Source organism: Mustela putorius, unplaced genomic scaffold (genome assembly GCF_011764305.1).
Source record: "Mustela putorius furo isolate JIRA1106 unplaced genomic scaffold, ASM1176430v1.1 tig00003858_pilon_pilon_pilon, whole genome shotgun sequence".
In the NCBI taxonomy this organism is placed as follows: Eukaryota; Metazoa; Chordata; class Mammalia; order Carnivora; family Mustelidae; genus Mustela; species Mustela putorius.
In genome coordinates, this window is record NW_025422010.1 from 52,959,585 (window position 1) to 52,976,194 (window position 16,610).

At 47.2% G+C, this 16,610-nt stretch overlaps 1 protein-coding gene across 6 annotated transcripts in view; it reads left to right on the top strand.

Annotated features, from left to right (window-relative positions):
* Positions 1-16,610, top strand: part of TNFRSF11A (TNF receptor superfamily member 11a) — a 55,755-nt gene that overhangs the window by 12,391 nt on the left and 26,754 nt on the right. For 5 of the 6 annotated variants that reach the window (XR_006602159.1, XR_006602160.1, XM_045065693.1 and 2 more), the window contains 3 exons: positions 8,434-8,515; positions 9,909-10,034; positions 13,797-13,940. Coding sequence is in view for 4 of the 6 variants with exons in the window: in XM_045065693.1 (XP_044921628.1) it covers positions 8,434-8,515; positions 9,909-10,034; positions 13,797-13,940 (352 nt within the window). In the remaining 2 variants the exon portion in view is untranslated. Of the gene's footprint in view, positions 1-8,433; positions 8,516-9,908; positions 10,035-13,796; positions 13,941-15,149; positions 16,128-16,610 lie in introns of those variants that run through there. The other variant, XM_013052770.2, reaches the window with a different exon arrangement.

The following is a 16,610-nucleotide window of genomic DNA, read 5'->3' on the forward strand; positions in this document are numbered from 1 at the left end:
TAAATGAATCACAACCGCATCATGGAGTGTGGTCTCTGTGTGGGGAGGGGGTTGATTCATATTTGTTATTTTCAGTGAGACAGTGGGAGTTGACCAGCTGTGATGAATATCCTTCGAGTCTGAGTTTTACATCCTCTTTGTTACTGGAAACATATTCATAAAATGCATCGTAGAATGTTCCAGATCTTTTCAAGATTTTATTTATTTATTTGAGAGAGAGAGAGCAAGAGCGGCATGGGGGGGGGGTGGGAGGGCAGAGGGGGAGGGAGAAGCAGGCCCCCCGCTGAGCAGGGAGCCCGACATGGGGCTCTGTCCCAGGACCCCAGGATCATGGCCCGAGCTGAAGGCAGATGCTTAACTGACTGAGCCACCCAGGTGTCCCCTGTTCCAGATCCTTTAATAGCAGGTCAATTAGCAGAGTATCTGTGACAGTCATAATGTTCTTCACAATCAAACACAGTAGACTCATCTTTTCATGTTAATTAGAGAAAACTTGAGCCTCAATTTTAGCAGATTTTTTCCCCCAAGAGTTGTTTATAAACTATATTTCTGTGAAATGAATTATATTTTAAATACTCAGGGCATTTTCTGTTCAGACCCTCTGATTCTCTGTACCCACTTCTGTTCTGACTTGAGCCATGTACCTGGCTGGTTCAAGGGTGTCTCCAAGTGTTCAGTGGTCCCATAGCTCAATATCTCCCAGGTCAGGGCAGTATGCTAGGTGATCTGTTGGCATGTATGGAGGGGGGTCCCCAAAAGCTGCCCCTTTCTTCTCTTTGTGCCTTTATAAGCTACTGTCTTCCTAGATGCCTGTGTAACGTTGTTCTGAAGTGTGGAACCTGAAGCTTTTGTTGTACAAAAGGAAAATAAGGCTGATACTCTGTAAATCTCCAAGCCTGAACTTCTGTCAGTTCATTTAAATGAAAATGTGTAGAAGGCATTTGGTCATAACTCAGTTATGTCCTAGTTAACAGAAATCCCTGGCAGATAAAATCTAGCAGCCACTTTATCAGCAGCCGCCCTGAGTAAACTGTCTCTGCCCTCATCCAAGTGCACCCCGTGTCACAGACTGAACCCCCCAGACAGAAAACCACTGAGATGAGTCTGACCACTTGTCACGATTTCAATCCTATGAGAAAACACTTCTTTATGTGAAATCAAATATGCTTTTAAAAAGGGCATTTTTTCCCCCCTGGGCGCCTGCATGACTCAGTCGGTTAAGTGGCTTCATGGGCTCAGGTCATGATCCCGGAGTCCTGGGATCGAGCCTCGCATCGGGCTCCCTGCTTAGCAGGGAGTCTGCCTTTTCTGCCCACCCCCATTGCCCCACCCCTGCTCATGCTCTCTCTTGCTCTCTCTCTTTCAAATAAATACATAAAATCTTAAAAAAAAAAAAAAAAACTAAAACCCACAACTTCCCCCCCACCCCATTCCCTCACCTTGGTACACTCAGGGAAACTGCCAGGTCTTCAGAATTTCCTGCAGGTCCCTCCTCCCCATTTCCATCCTCTTCCCCTTTTCTGGTTACAGTCTTCCCTTTACCTCCTCAGGGAATGATCTGCTCTAAGAGACGGATGCTTACCAGCCCTGCCCAGGTAGGCGTGGTGGAATCCAGCGCCCCCATCACTGGCCACTGGCCACTGGCCCAGGCATGGCCGTTGTGCTGAGCGAATAAGGCGGTTGGTTACCTCACTCGTTCTTCCACAAGTTAGTAGAGACATCTCAGCTTCAACGGGGGGAAGCGGAGCCTTCCTTTTTCTGAGTACTGCTGCCTCGTGTGCATGGATGATCACATGTGATCTCACGGCGGCGGGAGGCGCGCGATGATTAGCCCCATTTTACAGGTGAGAAGACTAAGGCTTAGAATGGCCCTCCCCCTTGTCCTCAGGTTGTAGAAAGGTGGCCAGTTTTGCTGAAGTGATGTCAAGCTCCTACTATCCCAGCCAAACAGGAAGCTCCGTTCTGAGCACTGGTGGGAGGACGCTGGAGCCCACTGCCCTAACCATGCGGCGGCCGGGCCAGGCCCTTCCTCCCGGTCCCATGCTCCCCTCTTCCCGTGTCCCCGCGGCCCTTCCCTCTGTTCTGCTGAATTCCTGCATGCTGGCAGGTCAGACTTTATTTTAGTTAATATTTCATTTTTCTTTCTTTTTTTCTTTTTTCTCTCTTACTGGACCTCTGAGCTACAAATGATTCCTGTGTCATTTCCACTTCTGGTTATGAACTTTTAACCAAGAAGCATGAGGGGAGGATGCTTTCTTTTTATCAGTAGACGGATGACTGTGCCGTGGTCGAGGACCGATAGAGAAGAGCATCGGGAGACTCCTGGAGGAGAGGAACTAAGAAAGGAGTAACCTCAGGGTTCCTCAGAGCATCTCCGTGGGGAGGGTGCTGACCTCTGAGACAGCTGTGAGGGGAGGACCTCTCTGGCCTGCCTCCGCAGCCAGAGGAGAGAAGTCATCGCTCAAGGAAATGCTCGAGGAGCGGCAGCGTTTGCTAGGTTGCTCTGATCTGTACAGTCGTCTTTATCGCTGTTATCTCTTGTTTGTCACTTACTTGTTTCTAGAAACAGAGTCTTCAGGGACAGTTTCCTGGCGTGAGACCATGCTCGTACACCAGCTGTCTTGGTATTCGGAGGGACATAGCTCCCTGGTCCCCGGTACTCCGCTCTGAGCAGGAACAGTTTCAATGGTGACTTTGTTTAAGGACGCTTTTTCTCAAGGGCCGCGGGACTATTAAGTGAGGTGTTAGTTTCACATTTCATAGTTTCTCTCTTAACAAAAACCACATCTCTCAGTTCTGCAACATTCAGAAATCTGATACCATCTTTACTTAAATTATAGCCAAATTTCTCAAATAGAGTCACAGATGATATTTTATAGAATGAAATCTATGGAAAATCCCTCATTTGTTTTTCTGGGTTGAGTTCTTTTTCCCCTTGATCTGACAGAAGGGGCCAAGCTTCTTTCTGCTCTGTCAGATGTCAGCATGAGTCTTCAGTAGAGCCAGAAAATAATTTTAGTTTCTGTGATGACTTTCACTACAGTTGGGTTGCTTAACAGCACAAAAAATAAGTATTTAAGTCAACCTTCTCTACAGGATCTAGATACAGACCCACGGGTCTCTGTCACTCCACTGGTAGAGAGGTTGTGTTTCTTCAGTTTCCTTTTTTTTCAGAATTGGATCCTATGTGTCTTTGCATTGGGAAATAAATCCACGCAGCTTTATACAGAGAAACCTGATTTACAATTTATTATCTTCCCCCTTCCCCCCAAAGTCTTTGTACCAACTGTGGACATGCTTCTTCCAGACAAGTCTGCCATCTGTCAGAATAAACAGCAGCCTGTACGCCTCAAAAAAAAATATGCGCGCGACACAAAACATACAAAAAAGTAAAGCAACAGAAGGCAAATCAATTAAGTGTCACATCTTGCCATTTTAGCTCCTTTTTTAAGGACTTTCCAAGGAATGTATGCGGGTGGGTGGGCAACAGAAAGCCTATTTGCCATAAACAGACTCTCGTGTTCCTTATTCATTCAGGGGAGGTGTAGCAGAGAAAAAGGTTAGTTGACATAAACTGTGGGCCAGACATTGTGTTAGTAGTTTATTAAGAACTGTAGTAAGCAGGTGCCTGCGTGGCTTAGTGGGTTAAGCCTCTGCCTTCGGCTCAGGTCATGATCTCAGGGTCCTGGGATCAAGTCCTGCATCAGGCTCTCTGCTCAGCTGGGAGCCTGCTTCCGCCCTCTCTCTGCCTGCCTCACTACCTACTTGTGATTTCTCTTTCTGTCAAATAAATAAATAAATAAATCTTTTAAAAAAAAAAGAACTATAGTAGGACCCTGTCGATACATAGCTGGTTTTTCTTACTCCCACTAAGAAGTCCAAGTACTGTTGTATTATTCACCAAACACAAGGGCTGTGAACAGACTTGCACCAGGCTGACCTCCAGATCAGCTGTTTCGTAGAATCGTTTCCCCGGTGGATCCCAGGTCACTTCTCCCCTACACCTGCCTGGGACGCACAGGGGAACGGTCGCACTGGTCCTACTGGGAGAAGTGGTCGGGAGAAGAGTCAAGGGGAGACTTCCCTCTAAGCCTGTGGTTACTTTTGGATTTTACATCACATGACTGTAGTCTTTAGTAACTAGACATTTGTTTGTTTATTATTTGAGCGAGAGAGAATGAAAGCGCCTGCGCGAGGGGAGGGGCAGAGGGAGAGCAAGGCGGACTCCGGCAGACTCAGTACTGAGTGTGGAGCTGGACACGGGGCTGGAACTCATGAACCTGAGATCACGATCCTGAGGTCATGACCCTGTGCTCGCGACCTGAGCAGGAACTAAGAGTCTTGACGCTCAACCGACTGAGCCACCCTGGCACCCCTAATAACTAGAAATTTTAAAAAAGTGGTTCCACTTTATTTGTTTAATGAAGACAACAATGGTTCAAAAGCTCTATTGCTTTGGAAGGAAACAAGTCAAACTTAAAGGACAACTGGAAAAAAAGATCCGGATAACTAGAAGGTTGTGTATCTCAATTCAGTTTCCAAAGGCCTTCTGCTGCTGGGTCTTGAGCAAACAAGAAGACTGTAGGTAGACCAAGAAATCACCCCATTAACTGCAGCCTTAGGCTGAGTTCCCCTATTCTCCGGGGGAGTACGGTTCTGTAACGCTGGAGCAGTAATTTATCAATTTACTGCCCTTCTACTGTTGCTACGGATCATAATAGCTACCACCTCACAACAGAGAGCTTGGTCTTGGAGAGTGGCCTCCGGCTCCAGTTCTGAGCAGTTGGAAGGGAAGGCTTGAGGACCAGCAGGGTCTCCAGGGGCCTGGTGAGATGGGAGACATCGGAACCCAACTCTGTAGGCAAAAGAAAGGATGGGACTGGGAGGGGCTGGCGGGCGTCCATTGATGCCCACCGAAACATGGCATTCAAAGGATGTACCTGGCAAGGCATCCAGGCAGAAGGAGGCTGGCATAGAGGAGCTGCAGTGCAGGAAGGAGATCTAGCGCAGGCTAACCAGAAACCAAACCCTAGCAGGCAGGCCTCGGGGACTTGGAAGCTGGGAGGCAGACAGGTAGACTCAGTCTGGCCTGCAGCTCTGCGAGACGAGGCAAGTCTCCAGGGGACCAGCAGCAGGCCAGCAAATCAGAGATTTGGATTTCCTAATCATTACAAGCACAGGTACTGTGGTTCAGAGAGCAGCCCGGAGCCTGTTCCTGGGAGCGGAGCACAGCTCAGGGTGAGACTAGCACAGGGAGGCCACGGCGACAGACGGCACTGGGTCGGGGGAGCTGCGAGGTCCTCTAGTGGGAGGCTTCAGCCAGGAGCTGCGTCTCTGGAAAAGGACGGAAGGAAAGTTGGTAGAGAGCCGGCCGCGAAGGGGAAGGAAGACAAAGGCATGACTTGCATTCTCCTGAATGTGCAGCCGTCCTCAAGAAAATGGTTCGATTCTTTCTGTTAACCCCCAAACCATAGTTCTTTACGTATATGTGTATGTAGCCTGTTGCGTTGTATTTGTGTTGCCATTGTGAAGGTCTGAAGCCACACTGCAAAGTACAGAATGTGCCTAAGAACAAAATAACATTCTGTTTAAGCTCTATCTCCAATTAATTTTCTGCCTCACCACTGCAAGTTTTCCAGAAGCAGAATGGCTGCTGCTTCTGAAAAGATCCATAACCCTAGAGCTCTATCAAGCAGCTATGTTGTTTTGGGGGTGATACAAATGTTCTAGAATTATATGGCAGTGGTATTTGCGCGGCCCTGTGAATATACTAAAAACCACTGGCGTGTACCCTCTCAAATGGTGGATTTTATGTGAGTTATCTATTGATTTTTAAAAAAGAAGACACGTCCAGGTATAGAGTCACAGTGAGCTTAGGAGCGAGGAATGGAATCGAAGGGTCAGTTTGAAACTCAGTTTTAGAGCTACGACACCTGCTCACCTCTGGAATCCGTACACCTCCCCCTTCTTGCCAGGAGGTATAAGGCCCCGGGTTAGACAGCGGGCTGAGTGGATCCCGGCCACGCTCCCGGACGGGCGGACAAGCCGTCCACCTGCTCACATCCGATGGTGCACGCCGGACCGTGCTGTGGAGCCCAGGGCAGCGCCAGCAGGCTTGTGACAGCGTCACAGGGTAGCCCTCTCACCAAATTCCCCTAAAAAGAACCTGTGTGTACCGTAAAGCCCGAGTTTATCTCACAGAGACTGTTGCAGCTTGCCGACGGGGCAGAAGCAATTGATAACCTTGATCAGCCTCTGTCGTCGGGCGCGGCAGCGCTCACACGCCGGTCGGCTCAGCCCAGGCCAATGGGGCAGGATTCGCACGGGCCGCCTCCAGCTTTTCCGTGTTGCTTGGGCCCGTCTCTCCTCCATGCCCGTTGCTGTGCGAGACGCACCAGGGCTGCCCACTGAGTTGCGGCTGCCTCTAAACACGGGAAGGGACAGAGAAGGGGAAGGAGGGGTGGTTTCTGTGCGGTCCTTCTTGCTGGTTTCGTCGTTCAGCCCTTGTGCCACGGCTGCGGCGCGGAGCCCCGAACTCGGGAGCCCGTGCCCACGGGGAGCGCCGGCCGACCTGGCCCACCTACAGCCTTTCCGGCGCAACGGGCTCTGTGAGCCCATTGACCTTGTCGTTGACCTCAGAATGGTCCCTGCCCCTCCCCACCTCCCTCCATAAGCCCTTGCCGGTCCAGCGTGCGGTCAGACAGGTCCACATTGGCTGTGTCCCCCAGAGCCCACTCCGCTGGCCTTGGGCTTTCTGGGTGTGGGGCTCTCTTCAGAACTGAGGTCTTCTGGGGCCGCATGGCTGCTTCTAAGCTCTGTGATTTCTACACCTTCAGTCCAGTCCGTCGGGCGAGCCCTCTGTGAGCTCTGTCTGGGCTCCCACCACTCTGCTGATGGGCCTCCGGTGCCACCCCCACCCCACGTGCCACGGCAGGCCTCAGTGGCTCTGTCTGACCTGTTCACACCATTTTTTAAAAAGATTTTATTTATTTATTTGACAGAGACAGAGAGAGGGCACCAGCAGGCAGAGGGAGAGAGAGAAGCAGGCTCCCCACCAAGCAAGGAGCCTGATCCCAGGACCCCGGGATCATGACCTGAGCTGAAGGCAGACGTTTAACCCACTGAGCCATCCTGGCGTCCCCTATTCACACCATTTTAAGTGGTCTTCCTTGCCTCTCCTTCCCCTGCCGGTTGCTTTTCCCTCCTCTGGCTGATTTCTCCGTATCCTGTAAGACAGAGTTCACCTATCACGGCCTTTAGGACACCCTCCCTGACCTTCTCTTGCTGAGGCCGGGGCCTGTCTGCCCCTGGGTAGGGGCAGAGGGACGTAAGTCCCCTGGCATGCGTAAGCCCCTTGAGGGCAAGGCTTGTAACTCAGGATCCCTAAGACCCAGGAGGGATCTTGGTCCTTGGTCTGCGGCACCTCGTGTCTGTTCAGTCAGACCCCCTGCTGGGTGGTTGCCCGGCTCAGTGTCCACCGTGACCGCCTGTCCACAGCACTGTTGTTGTTTCTCTCACTCCGAGAAAGCTGATGCAGAGAAGAGCTTTTCTGTGACAAAGTGATAAGAATCTGAGTGACGGTAGGGGACTTGGCTTTTTGTTTTGTTTTGTTTTGCTTTACCTAGATGGGCAGATTTGGAAATTCTGTTTGTACTAGACTTATACAGAGGCTCAAAAAGCTTAAGCAGCTTGTCAGGGGGTCCCTCAGCCAGCAGGCGGTGAGGACTCCTTCAGCCAGGCTCCGGGCTCCAACCCCTCAGGGTTCCTATGACATCCTGCTGTCCTGCTTTAAGACATTCTCCAGCAGGTTTAAATTTTTAAAAGGTAAGCAGTATTAAAAATCAGAGGAAGTGTGTAAGACCAAATTTGACATCCCTGGTATATGATAGCTATAGTAAGGGTCTTCCTTATGTTCTCCTACAGTCTTGTGACCAAATATGTGACTATAATCCATCATATTACCAGATATTTTTTTAAAAGACTTATTTATTTTAGAGAGAGAGAAAGAGAGGGAGAGCCTGGGCTGCGGAAGGGGTTGAGGGGGGAGGGAGAGGCTCCTCCAGCAGACTCCTCGCTGAGCACCGAGCAGACTGCCAGCTCGATCCCAGGACCCTGAGATTAGGCAGGATCTGAGCAGAAACCAAGAGTCGAACACGTAACCAACTGAGCCACCCAGGCGCCCTGTAGCCAGAATATTTTTAAATGCTTTAATGGATTTTTAAGCCAGTATCAGTTGGCTTTATACGTTCTTAGTGGGGAGTGGTCTAGTGCAGGAAAGTGACATTTTGGGGGGAGGTAATATCACATAGAGCAGTTTCAAGACTTTATTGTATTTTCTTATGCTTTTCAGAAATGGAATTCAGTGATTCATTTTTTATTTTATCCAGAAGGGACTTGTGCAAACTCTCTGTCTGATGTCCATTTTTTTTTCAGGTGACTTTTCAGATCACCCCTCCGTGTGCCCGTGAGAGGCATTATGAGCATTTTGGACGATGCTGTAACAAGTGTGAGCCTGGTGTGTATTTCTGAGCCCTCTTTCCTTGTTCCTCAGAAGTGGATGGGGGCTTTCATTTTATCTTTTAAATTCAAGGGATAATTTCAATGCTGCCAGCTTAAGAAAAAGCAATTGGATAGTGGCAGGGAATAATGTGTCCCTCTGAAGACAAAAACCTTTCGATAGATAAAATCCCTTAAAAGCAGTTGTAGAACCTAGTACTTAATTTATACTAGAATATGGTTTTCCAAAACACTATTTCTTGAGAAAGCATGGTTATATTTTATATATTTTAGCACTTTGCAATTCGAACTTTCAACATATAAAATGCACCTCTTATTTGAAAGTATTTTACACAAAAATTTCTTGGGGGGAATAACCATACTGGAATTGTTGCTGCTGCAAATTGCCTAAACCCTGTTATATCTTCTCCTCACACCCCTGTTGAGAGGCAGAACTGCTCACCTCCCCCCACAGCTGCTCTGCCAGAATGAGGCCAAGTGTTTCTACGGCCTCAGTGAAGTCCCGAGTCCACAGTTTCTTCCTTACTCACTCATTGTTCTAGAAGCGGTGGTTAATTACATCCGGACATCAGGATCCTTTAGCTATTCAAGCTATAAATATTTCTCGGATATGTAGAACCAAGACCCAGTGATTGTGGGAGCATGCGTGTGTGAGTGTGTGTGAGTGTGTGTGTGTGTGTGTGTGTGTGTGTGGGGGGGGGGGTGCGCATGCGCGTGTGCATGTGTGTGTTACTCTGGTCATTCTGTTAATTGAGGGCCCATGGTAGATGTAGGACAAAGGAAGTTAACACTCCAAATTGGCAGTAGAGGGGGATCTTGAAGATGGGAGCACAGGGGTACAATGAAATTCTTGCTTAGCCCCCAGGGAGCCCCTCAAAATTTTATAGGCACGTTTGAAGACCATCATCTTTTCCTTGGTCAGCAGAGGTGTGTGGTGGGAAGGGTGATCTTTTACTGAGATGAACTAAAATGTGGCTGTGACCATATAGACACAACCAACCTAGCGGAGATTATTTTTATAAAAGATTTTATTTATTTGACCAAGAGAGCACAAAGAGGGGGAGGGGCAGAGGGAGAAGGAGAAGCAGACTCCCCGCTGAGCAGGGAGCCCAAGGTGGGGCTTGATCCCAGGACCCCAGGAGCGTGACCTGAGCCAGAGGCAGACGTTTAACCAACTGAGCCACCCAGGCACCCCTCGGGGAGGTTGTTTTAGCCAGCTGGGCAGCCTGAGGAGCCCATCACTGATACATGTCTCTATTCTGTGTACCAGACTGTGTTAGGGGACTTCCTAGGATCACAGTCATTTAAATGGTCTGGTAAATTGCTGTATTTCTGTTGTTATTTTAGGGGGGTATTTTTCATTCGTGCATTTTTTTTTCTTCTAATTGAAGGAAAGTACATGTCTTCTAAATGCACTACTACCTCGGAAAGTGTATGCTTGCCCTGTGGCCCAGATGAATACTTAGACACCTGGAATGAGGAAGATAAGTGTCTGCTGCATAAAGTTTGTGACACAGGTGAGTCAGTCATGTCAGCAGGGAGTGTGGGTAAGTGCTATTTTTAGATACAATAGTGCTCTCTCTTTTGGAGGGTATAGGAAGAAGTCTTTGACCGTGGACCCCCAGAGGTAAGTGCTTCAGATCCCAGAAGCATTGTATTAACATTCTTCATTGAGAACCTTCTTTCTGGAATATAATTGTGTCTCAGTGTAATCACAGAGCACACGTGTTACAGTTGATAAAATCTTGCCACAATGTTTCTGTGTATGTTGTTATTTAATTTCCACAGAAACCCCACCAAGTAACCACAGTTATCCCATTTTAAAGAGGGAGAATGGGAGACCAGGAGAAGTTCGGTTACTTTTCCAAGGTCAACAAATTAGGAGCTGAACTCAAAGCCAGATCTCTCAAGACTTTTTCCTGAACCTTAAGTGTCTTCCTAACTCTACAGTTTGATCTTACAGGGGTCCTATAGTTTTTTGTTTGTTTGTTTTCTACTCCAAATTTTTTAAAATTATAATTTAATTGTAGGAATCAGAATCAAATATGTCCCTTAACCTAGAGGTACCTTTCCCTCTTTTTTTTTCTTTTTCATTTTACTCTGTTAGAGAGACCACATTGTCAGTCCTGTGGGTTACAGGAATCCTGTAGGTCACAGTCTGATTTCTGCTGGTTGCACTCCTTGGTGTCATTTAATGTATTTTTCTGTCTCCTGTATTTCCTATGAGTGGTTGTGGGATCTAGAAGGCTGGTCAGAAGCTGGTTTGTAGTTTTTATTTATTTATTTTTATTTTTTTATTTTTTTGCAAAACCGTGTCACAGTTGGCATAATCTAGTTACATCAGGGTCATATAGAAACTGTTTATCTCTCTTCTTGTGATACGAGCAGCTGTTGACCATCATGGCCTAGACCCATTTTCATGAAGAGCTGTAGGTAGATGACCTTCTATCATTCCTCCTTCATGAATGGCTGGATACTTTATGAAGGGAAGCTTTCCTCAGCAATATCCATCTCCCTGAAGTACAATCTATATGGGAAAGGCAGAATGAATGCTTATAGCTTTATTTACCACTTTCCAAATCATAATTTGATCTCTGTGCTTTCTCCAAAGGATTTATATGACTATGATAAACTCAGCCATTCAGACATATTTGAGGTGTTTTAATCTATTACAGTTCCTAGGTGTATGGATGCTTGGATTGTCTCACCTCTTCCAGGGACCCCCCCAGCCCCCAGCCCAGTCTTTGATATGACCCCAGGTGACCCTAAGAGTTTTCCTTGCTTCCAGGTTCATCCTGGACATTCCCTGCCTCAAACCTTGAATCAGTCATTTCCTTAAGAATTCGTGATTGCTTCCTGCAGAACATCTTATTTAGCAACCTCAGTCTGGGTGCTAGGGAGGTTCACTGCTACCGGACTGATCCTTGTTTATAGGTTCTTTTCAGAGGACAGAACTAGGAGTGAAGTAATTTTTTAAAACATCATAACTTTCTAGTGGGTTAGAGACAGCTGGCAGATTTTGGCCACAGAAAGTAACATGGAAACTCCACTGAGCAGAAGCATCTGATCAAATCTTTTTTCTTCCCACTGCTTAGTAATGACCTTGACTCACTGCTGTCTCCTGGAAATAAAGATTCATTCTGTCTACTGCCAAAGTTGATTAAAGCCCCAAACCTGGTACATTAAGATATTTAAAAACATGTCAGAATTGTTCACCACCACACAGGCTTGCATTCACTCACAACTAAGTGGGGCCATGGGACTAGAATTTTCCAAAGAAGTGACTGTCTGTTCTGGGTGTTAAGCACATGTTTAGGCAGAGTGGCCTCCGTGCTGCACCAGTGACCTGGGCCTCGCAGGATAGACCCAGGAGGGACACAGGAAGATTTCTCCAGGTTTGCCACGCTTTGGTCTGAAAGGAATGGAAATAGGAAACGTCCCTTCCCTGCTGGCGGTAACCTGAGACAGCAAAGGAGACAGGGTTCTGGTTTGCCTGTTTATCTGTCCCTTGGAACTCTGTCCTAGTCCGTTCAAGCTTCTATAATAGAACAGCACAGACTGAGGGGCTTAAACAACAAACATTTATTTCTCATGGTTTGGGAGGCTGGACATGGGGGACAGGGTGCCAGCATGGTTGGGTTCTTGGTGGGAACCTGTGTTAGGATTTCAAGACACTATTTTCTTGCTGTGTCTCCAGATGATGGAGAACAGAGAGGGAGGAAGCAAGCTCTTTACTGTCTCTTTGGTACAGGTACAAATCCCACTCGTGTGCCCTCCAACCTCATGGCCTTACCACCTCCCAAAGGCTGCGCCTCCTAGGACCATCACTTTGGGGGTTAGGATTTCAACATGCGTTCTGAGGGGACACAAACATCACTCCATAACAGACTCCTATAAGTACTCAGGAGTCTAAGTCCATGGGTTATGGAACAATCCAGGAGCGATAGGGTCCTGTAGAGGTGGAAGGTCTGTTTCAAATAGTATTATTGTGTTTCATTGTGTGTGTGTTTGTGTGTGTGTGCAGGTTGATTCTTGTTAGTCATAGAATAATGTCAGTGTTCTGAACTAGCAAATACTAAACCATTGCTCCTAAGCGTAATACAGGGTTAGGTTCCTATGAGCCTCTGGTCACATTTTTGTGAACTGATCCACATATAAACTTGTTTTATGTGTGTTTCTGTTTAAAAATACCTTAGCAAATACTTTGATTCATTAACATTGAACTTAGAACCGACAGTGCTGTAACTCATGCCTGAACAAAGTTTATCTAACATGTATTTTGCTCATGAGACACATCACAGCCTTCTTGGTCCTGGAAACAACATACAGCACTTGAGCACTGTGACTGCGGGCCATTGTGAGCGTGGAATCACTAACAAAAAGCACAGAAATGCCCCAAATGGAGCACTAAGTAGACCACAAAAAGGAAGCTTACTTCCAGTCTAAGAGCTATAGTGAGAAGGCAGAGTGTGACCTTGTTTGACCACAGCTGAGAGTATGCACATCCAGCCCATGGCTGGAAATTTCCACCGTTCTGCATGTGTCCAAGATTGACTGCCAAAGTACCAGGAGCACTGATTTGGGGGTCACACTGAAGTGTTAGTGAGTGGGTGAAATTGCAAATAGGAGGCAACAAATAATGAAGCATGACCTCTATTTCACCAAAACTGGAAGGGGCAGGAGATTTGGGACAAGAAGGAGAGCACTTTGCTATGTGTTGTGAGAGGAGAGACAAGTAACACACGGATGACCCTAAGTAAGGGGTCGGGGGGTGGGTAATTCACTTCCAAGTGTGCCATCAAGGGTCGGCCTCTGTAAACACATTCCCTTTTCTAATTACCTGTGACCCCTGTTGCCACAACTCTCGATACTCCCGTGGTCCTGCAGGATCCCAAGATGAATCCCCAGTCTCCAGAACCTACACTCCTAGGTTCAGTCTAGCATTCCTGTTCAGAATATGTCTCACATTTGCGTTTACTAAAAACCAAGAAACTGTGCGGTCTATTTTGCATTAGCCAAAAGAGCCAAGGATCCTCAACTCCCCAGTTCTTAATCCTCCTCCTAGCCTTAAAACTATTAAAAACCCACAAGACTCTCAGTTATTGGGAGTGGGGGAGAGAACCAGCCCCACTGGGATGTTTTAGCGCCAGCACAGGAAGGGGCTTCTCGAAACCTACTGTCCTGCGCAGCCAGGCTGCTGGGGAGTTGCTCGCGGGCCGGGGGTTGCGGGAGGCGGAAGGCGAGCAGCCTGAGCAGCCGTGTGTCTCTGTCTCCCGCAGGCAAGGCCCTGGTGGCGGTGGAGCCCGGCAACCGGACGGCCCCGCGGCGCTGCGCCTGCACCGCCGGCTACCACTGGAGCGCCGACTGCGACTGCTGCCGCCGCAACGCGGAGTGCGCCCCGGGCTTCGGCGCTCAGCTCCCGGGTACGGGTTCGCGTCGCGTGGCCCGAGGCCCTCGCCGAGTCGCGCGCTTCGGCCAGGGTCAGAGCGGGCTTTGAGGGGCGTCCCTGCATCACTCGTGCTCCGGGGAACCCGGTGGCGCTGGGGCAGCTCCAGGAGCACCCGGGGAAGGGCCACGTGACCCTCTTCCAGGGGAATGAGAGCGCGCGGTGCACGTGCTCCCTGGAACGCTCCTCCCTCTGGGAAACCTGGGGATCCCCCCTTAGGCGGGCAGGGGTAATGCAGGGGGCCTCAGACTTTTTTTTTTTTTTTTTTTTTAACTGGCACACACATGCCCCCCACCCCCTTGGAAGAATTCTGAAGAGCCGTGCGCCCCTGGCAGATTTTTAAGTCGGCAGCTAACGTTTTTTATTGCCAACTTAAAGAGTTGCTAAGGAATTCGTTTCCAAGGAATTTTAACAGCAGTAACACTTTTAAAAATGGAATTCGGCGGGATCCAAACACCGTAGCAATTTGATAACACCATCATCCTTGTTAAAATGCACTCATCGTCCTTCACCGTTGCAAGATTTGTGCAGTCTCGTCCCTCCTTGGATTTGTATCCATTTCACCTTCCCCAGAGAATTTTACCCTAATGGGTTTTATGCTTGGAGGGCTTTTACTAATCACCTTTTCATGCACTTTCACATCAAAATTATGCACCCGTTTGGGATCGTAATTTTAAAAAATTTCCTGTGATTCAAGGTTCTAAGAGTTAAAACACTTCCAGACTAAGTTGTTTTACAGTTATTACAGGATTGTCAAAAAGTGCTATATTTTGCTATATTATAGTTGTAAAAGCTTTATGAACTTAATATTGAATGTTCTTTCCTGATTCATATATTCATGGTTGAATATTATTTATTGCTAAAATGTAACAGATTTCAACATTAATTCTGTTTGCACTAAATGCTGAGAAACTCGCTCACATAAATAACTGAATGGCTAAGGAAGCCTTCTGGTAGAGGAGTGTGCGTCAGTTCTTTCAACACTTTCTGAGTTACATGTCCAGAACACAGTGGTGTGACATCAGAAGCTGTTTTTATTTTTTAATTTTTAATTTTTTTGATTTTGAAGATTTTATTTATTTGACAGTGAGAGACATAGCGAGAGAGGGAACACAAGCTGGGGGAGTGAAAGAGGGAGAAGCAAGCCTCCGGCTGAGCAGGGAGCCCAACATGGGGCTCAACCCCAGGACCCAGGATCATGACCTGAGCCCCAGGCAGATGCTTAATGACTGAGGCACCCAGGTGCCCTAATAGCTGTTTTTAATCATCTCTCAGTTAAGAACTCAGTTGTGTTCTCAGTTTTGTTAAGAGTAAAGAAAGAGATATCTTTTTGCCAGAAAAGTAGTTCTTAGAGTTCTTTACCTTCCTGATTTCTGGAAAGTACCCCAAGTGGTTTTTTTCAAGGTGTAACAAATGATTATCCATACCTGTTAATCTTTCACTTAGAGGCATCTTGTTTTAACCCAAAAGACTTGGCCAGGGGTAGGAGAATTAAGATAGTATTCATTTAAATTCGTACGGAGGAAAATGTCTGTCAGAGTCTCACTGGTCCCGTCAGTCCTTATTACCAAATGTATCAACCAAACCAGATGAGCTTTCTCTTGGGAAAAGTCTGACTTGATTTTTTTTTTTTTTTTTTTAAAGAGAGAGAGAGAGAGAGGATTGGGGGAGAGGAGCTGAGAGAGTGAATTTTCAAGTAGACTCCCAGCTGAGGGCAGAGCCTGGCTTGGGGCTCCATCTCATGACCCTGAGATCACGATCTGAGCCAAAATCAGGAGTCCAATGCTTAACCAACTGAGCCATCCAGGCGCCTCCTGATTTTTTAATTATTAAAATAAATCTCCTGATGACAGCCAACTTCCTTATGAATTTGACTCTAAGACAAGGCTAAGAGCCTTTCCGTATCGTAGTGCTCTGAATCACAGGAGCTTTGCTCTTAGCAGTATTTTGATTTGTTATGGGTTTTGTTTTGTTTGGTTTGGTTTTGGGGTTTTTTTGTTTGGTTTGGTTTTTTGTTTTGGGGGGTTTTGTTTGTTTGTTTGTTTGTTTTTTTGACATAGCAGGATTTGGAGTGGATAAGCAGCGTGCCTTCTTTGTAAAATGGGAACAGGGTGATTGCGTCAGGGGGAACGGGAAAGGAGAACCTGCAGGATGCCCCTGGCAGGTCAGTGCTTCAAAGAGTTAATGGGAACTTAAGTGCATGGATTTAATGCCCTTAAACCTACATGTAACTCGTGGCTCCTTAGGAAGTTGCTTTGTTTTTAGGGGTTACTCTTCTAGAGTGTGTTAATATTGTAAAAAGCTGTTTGAATTCATGTGAGCAGCTAGATGTTAACTGGGCTTTTGTGAAGATCATTACAAGGCGACTCAGATTACTGGATTGAGGGGGGGCACCCTGCTTACTGAGGCAATTGCAGAAATCTAGAATGCACTTCCCATTTTTGACTTTGGACCAAGAAAATGTAATTCCTTATTTTAGTGTTTTAGTTATGACAATAAATCACAGAGGCGCTACTAATTTCAAGAGTAAATTGTGGTTTGGGCACGAGTCAATTGCCTGATTATGATACCACGTGGAAGCCAATGTTCTTCTTTATTGGAATTACCAAAGGGCCATCACATGTCAGTTGCAGCGAGGCTCATAGAC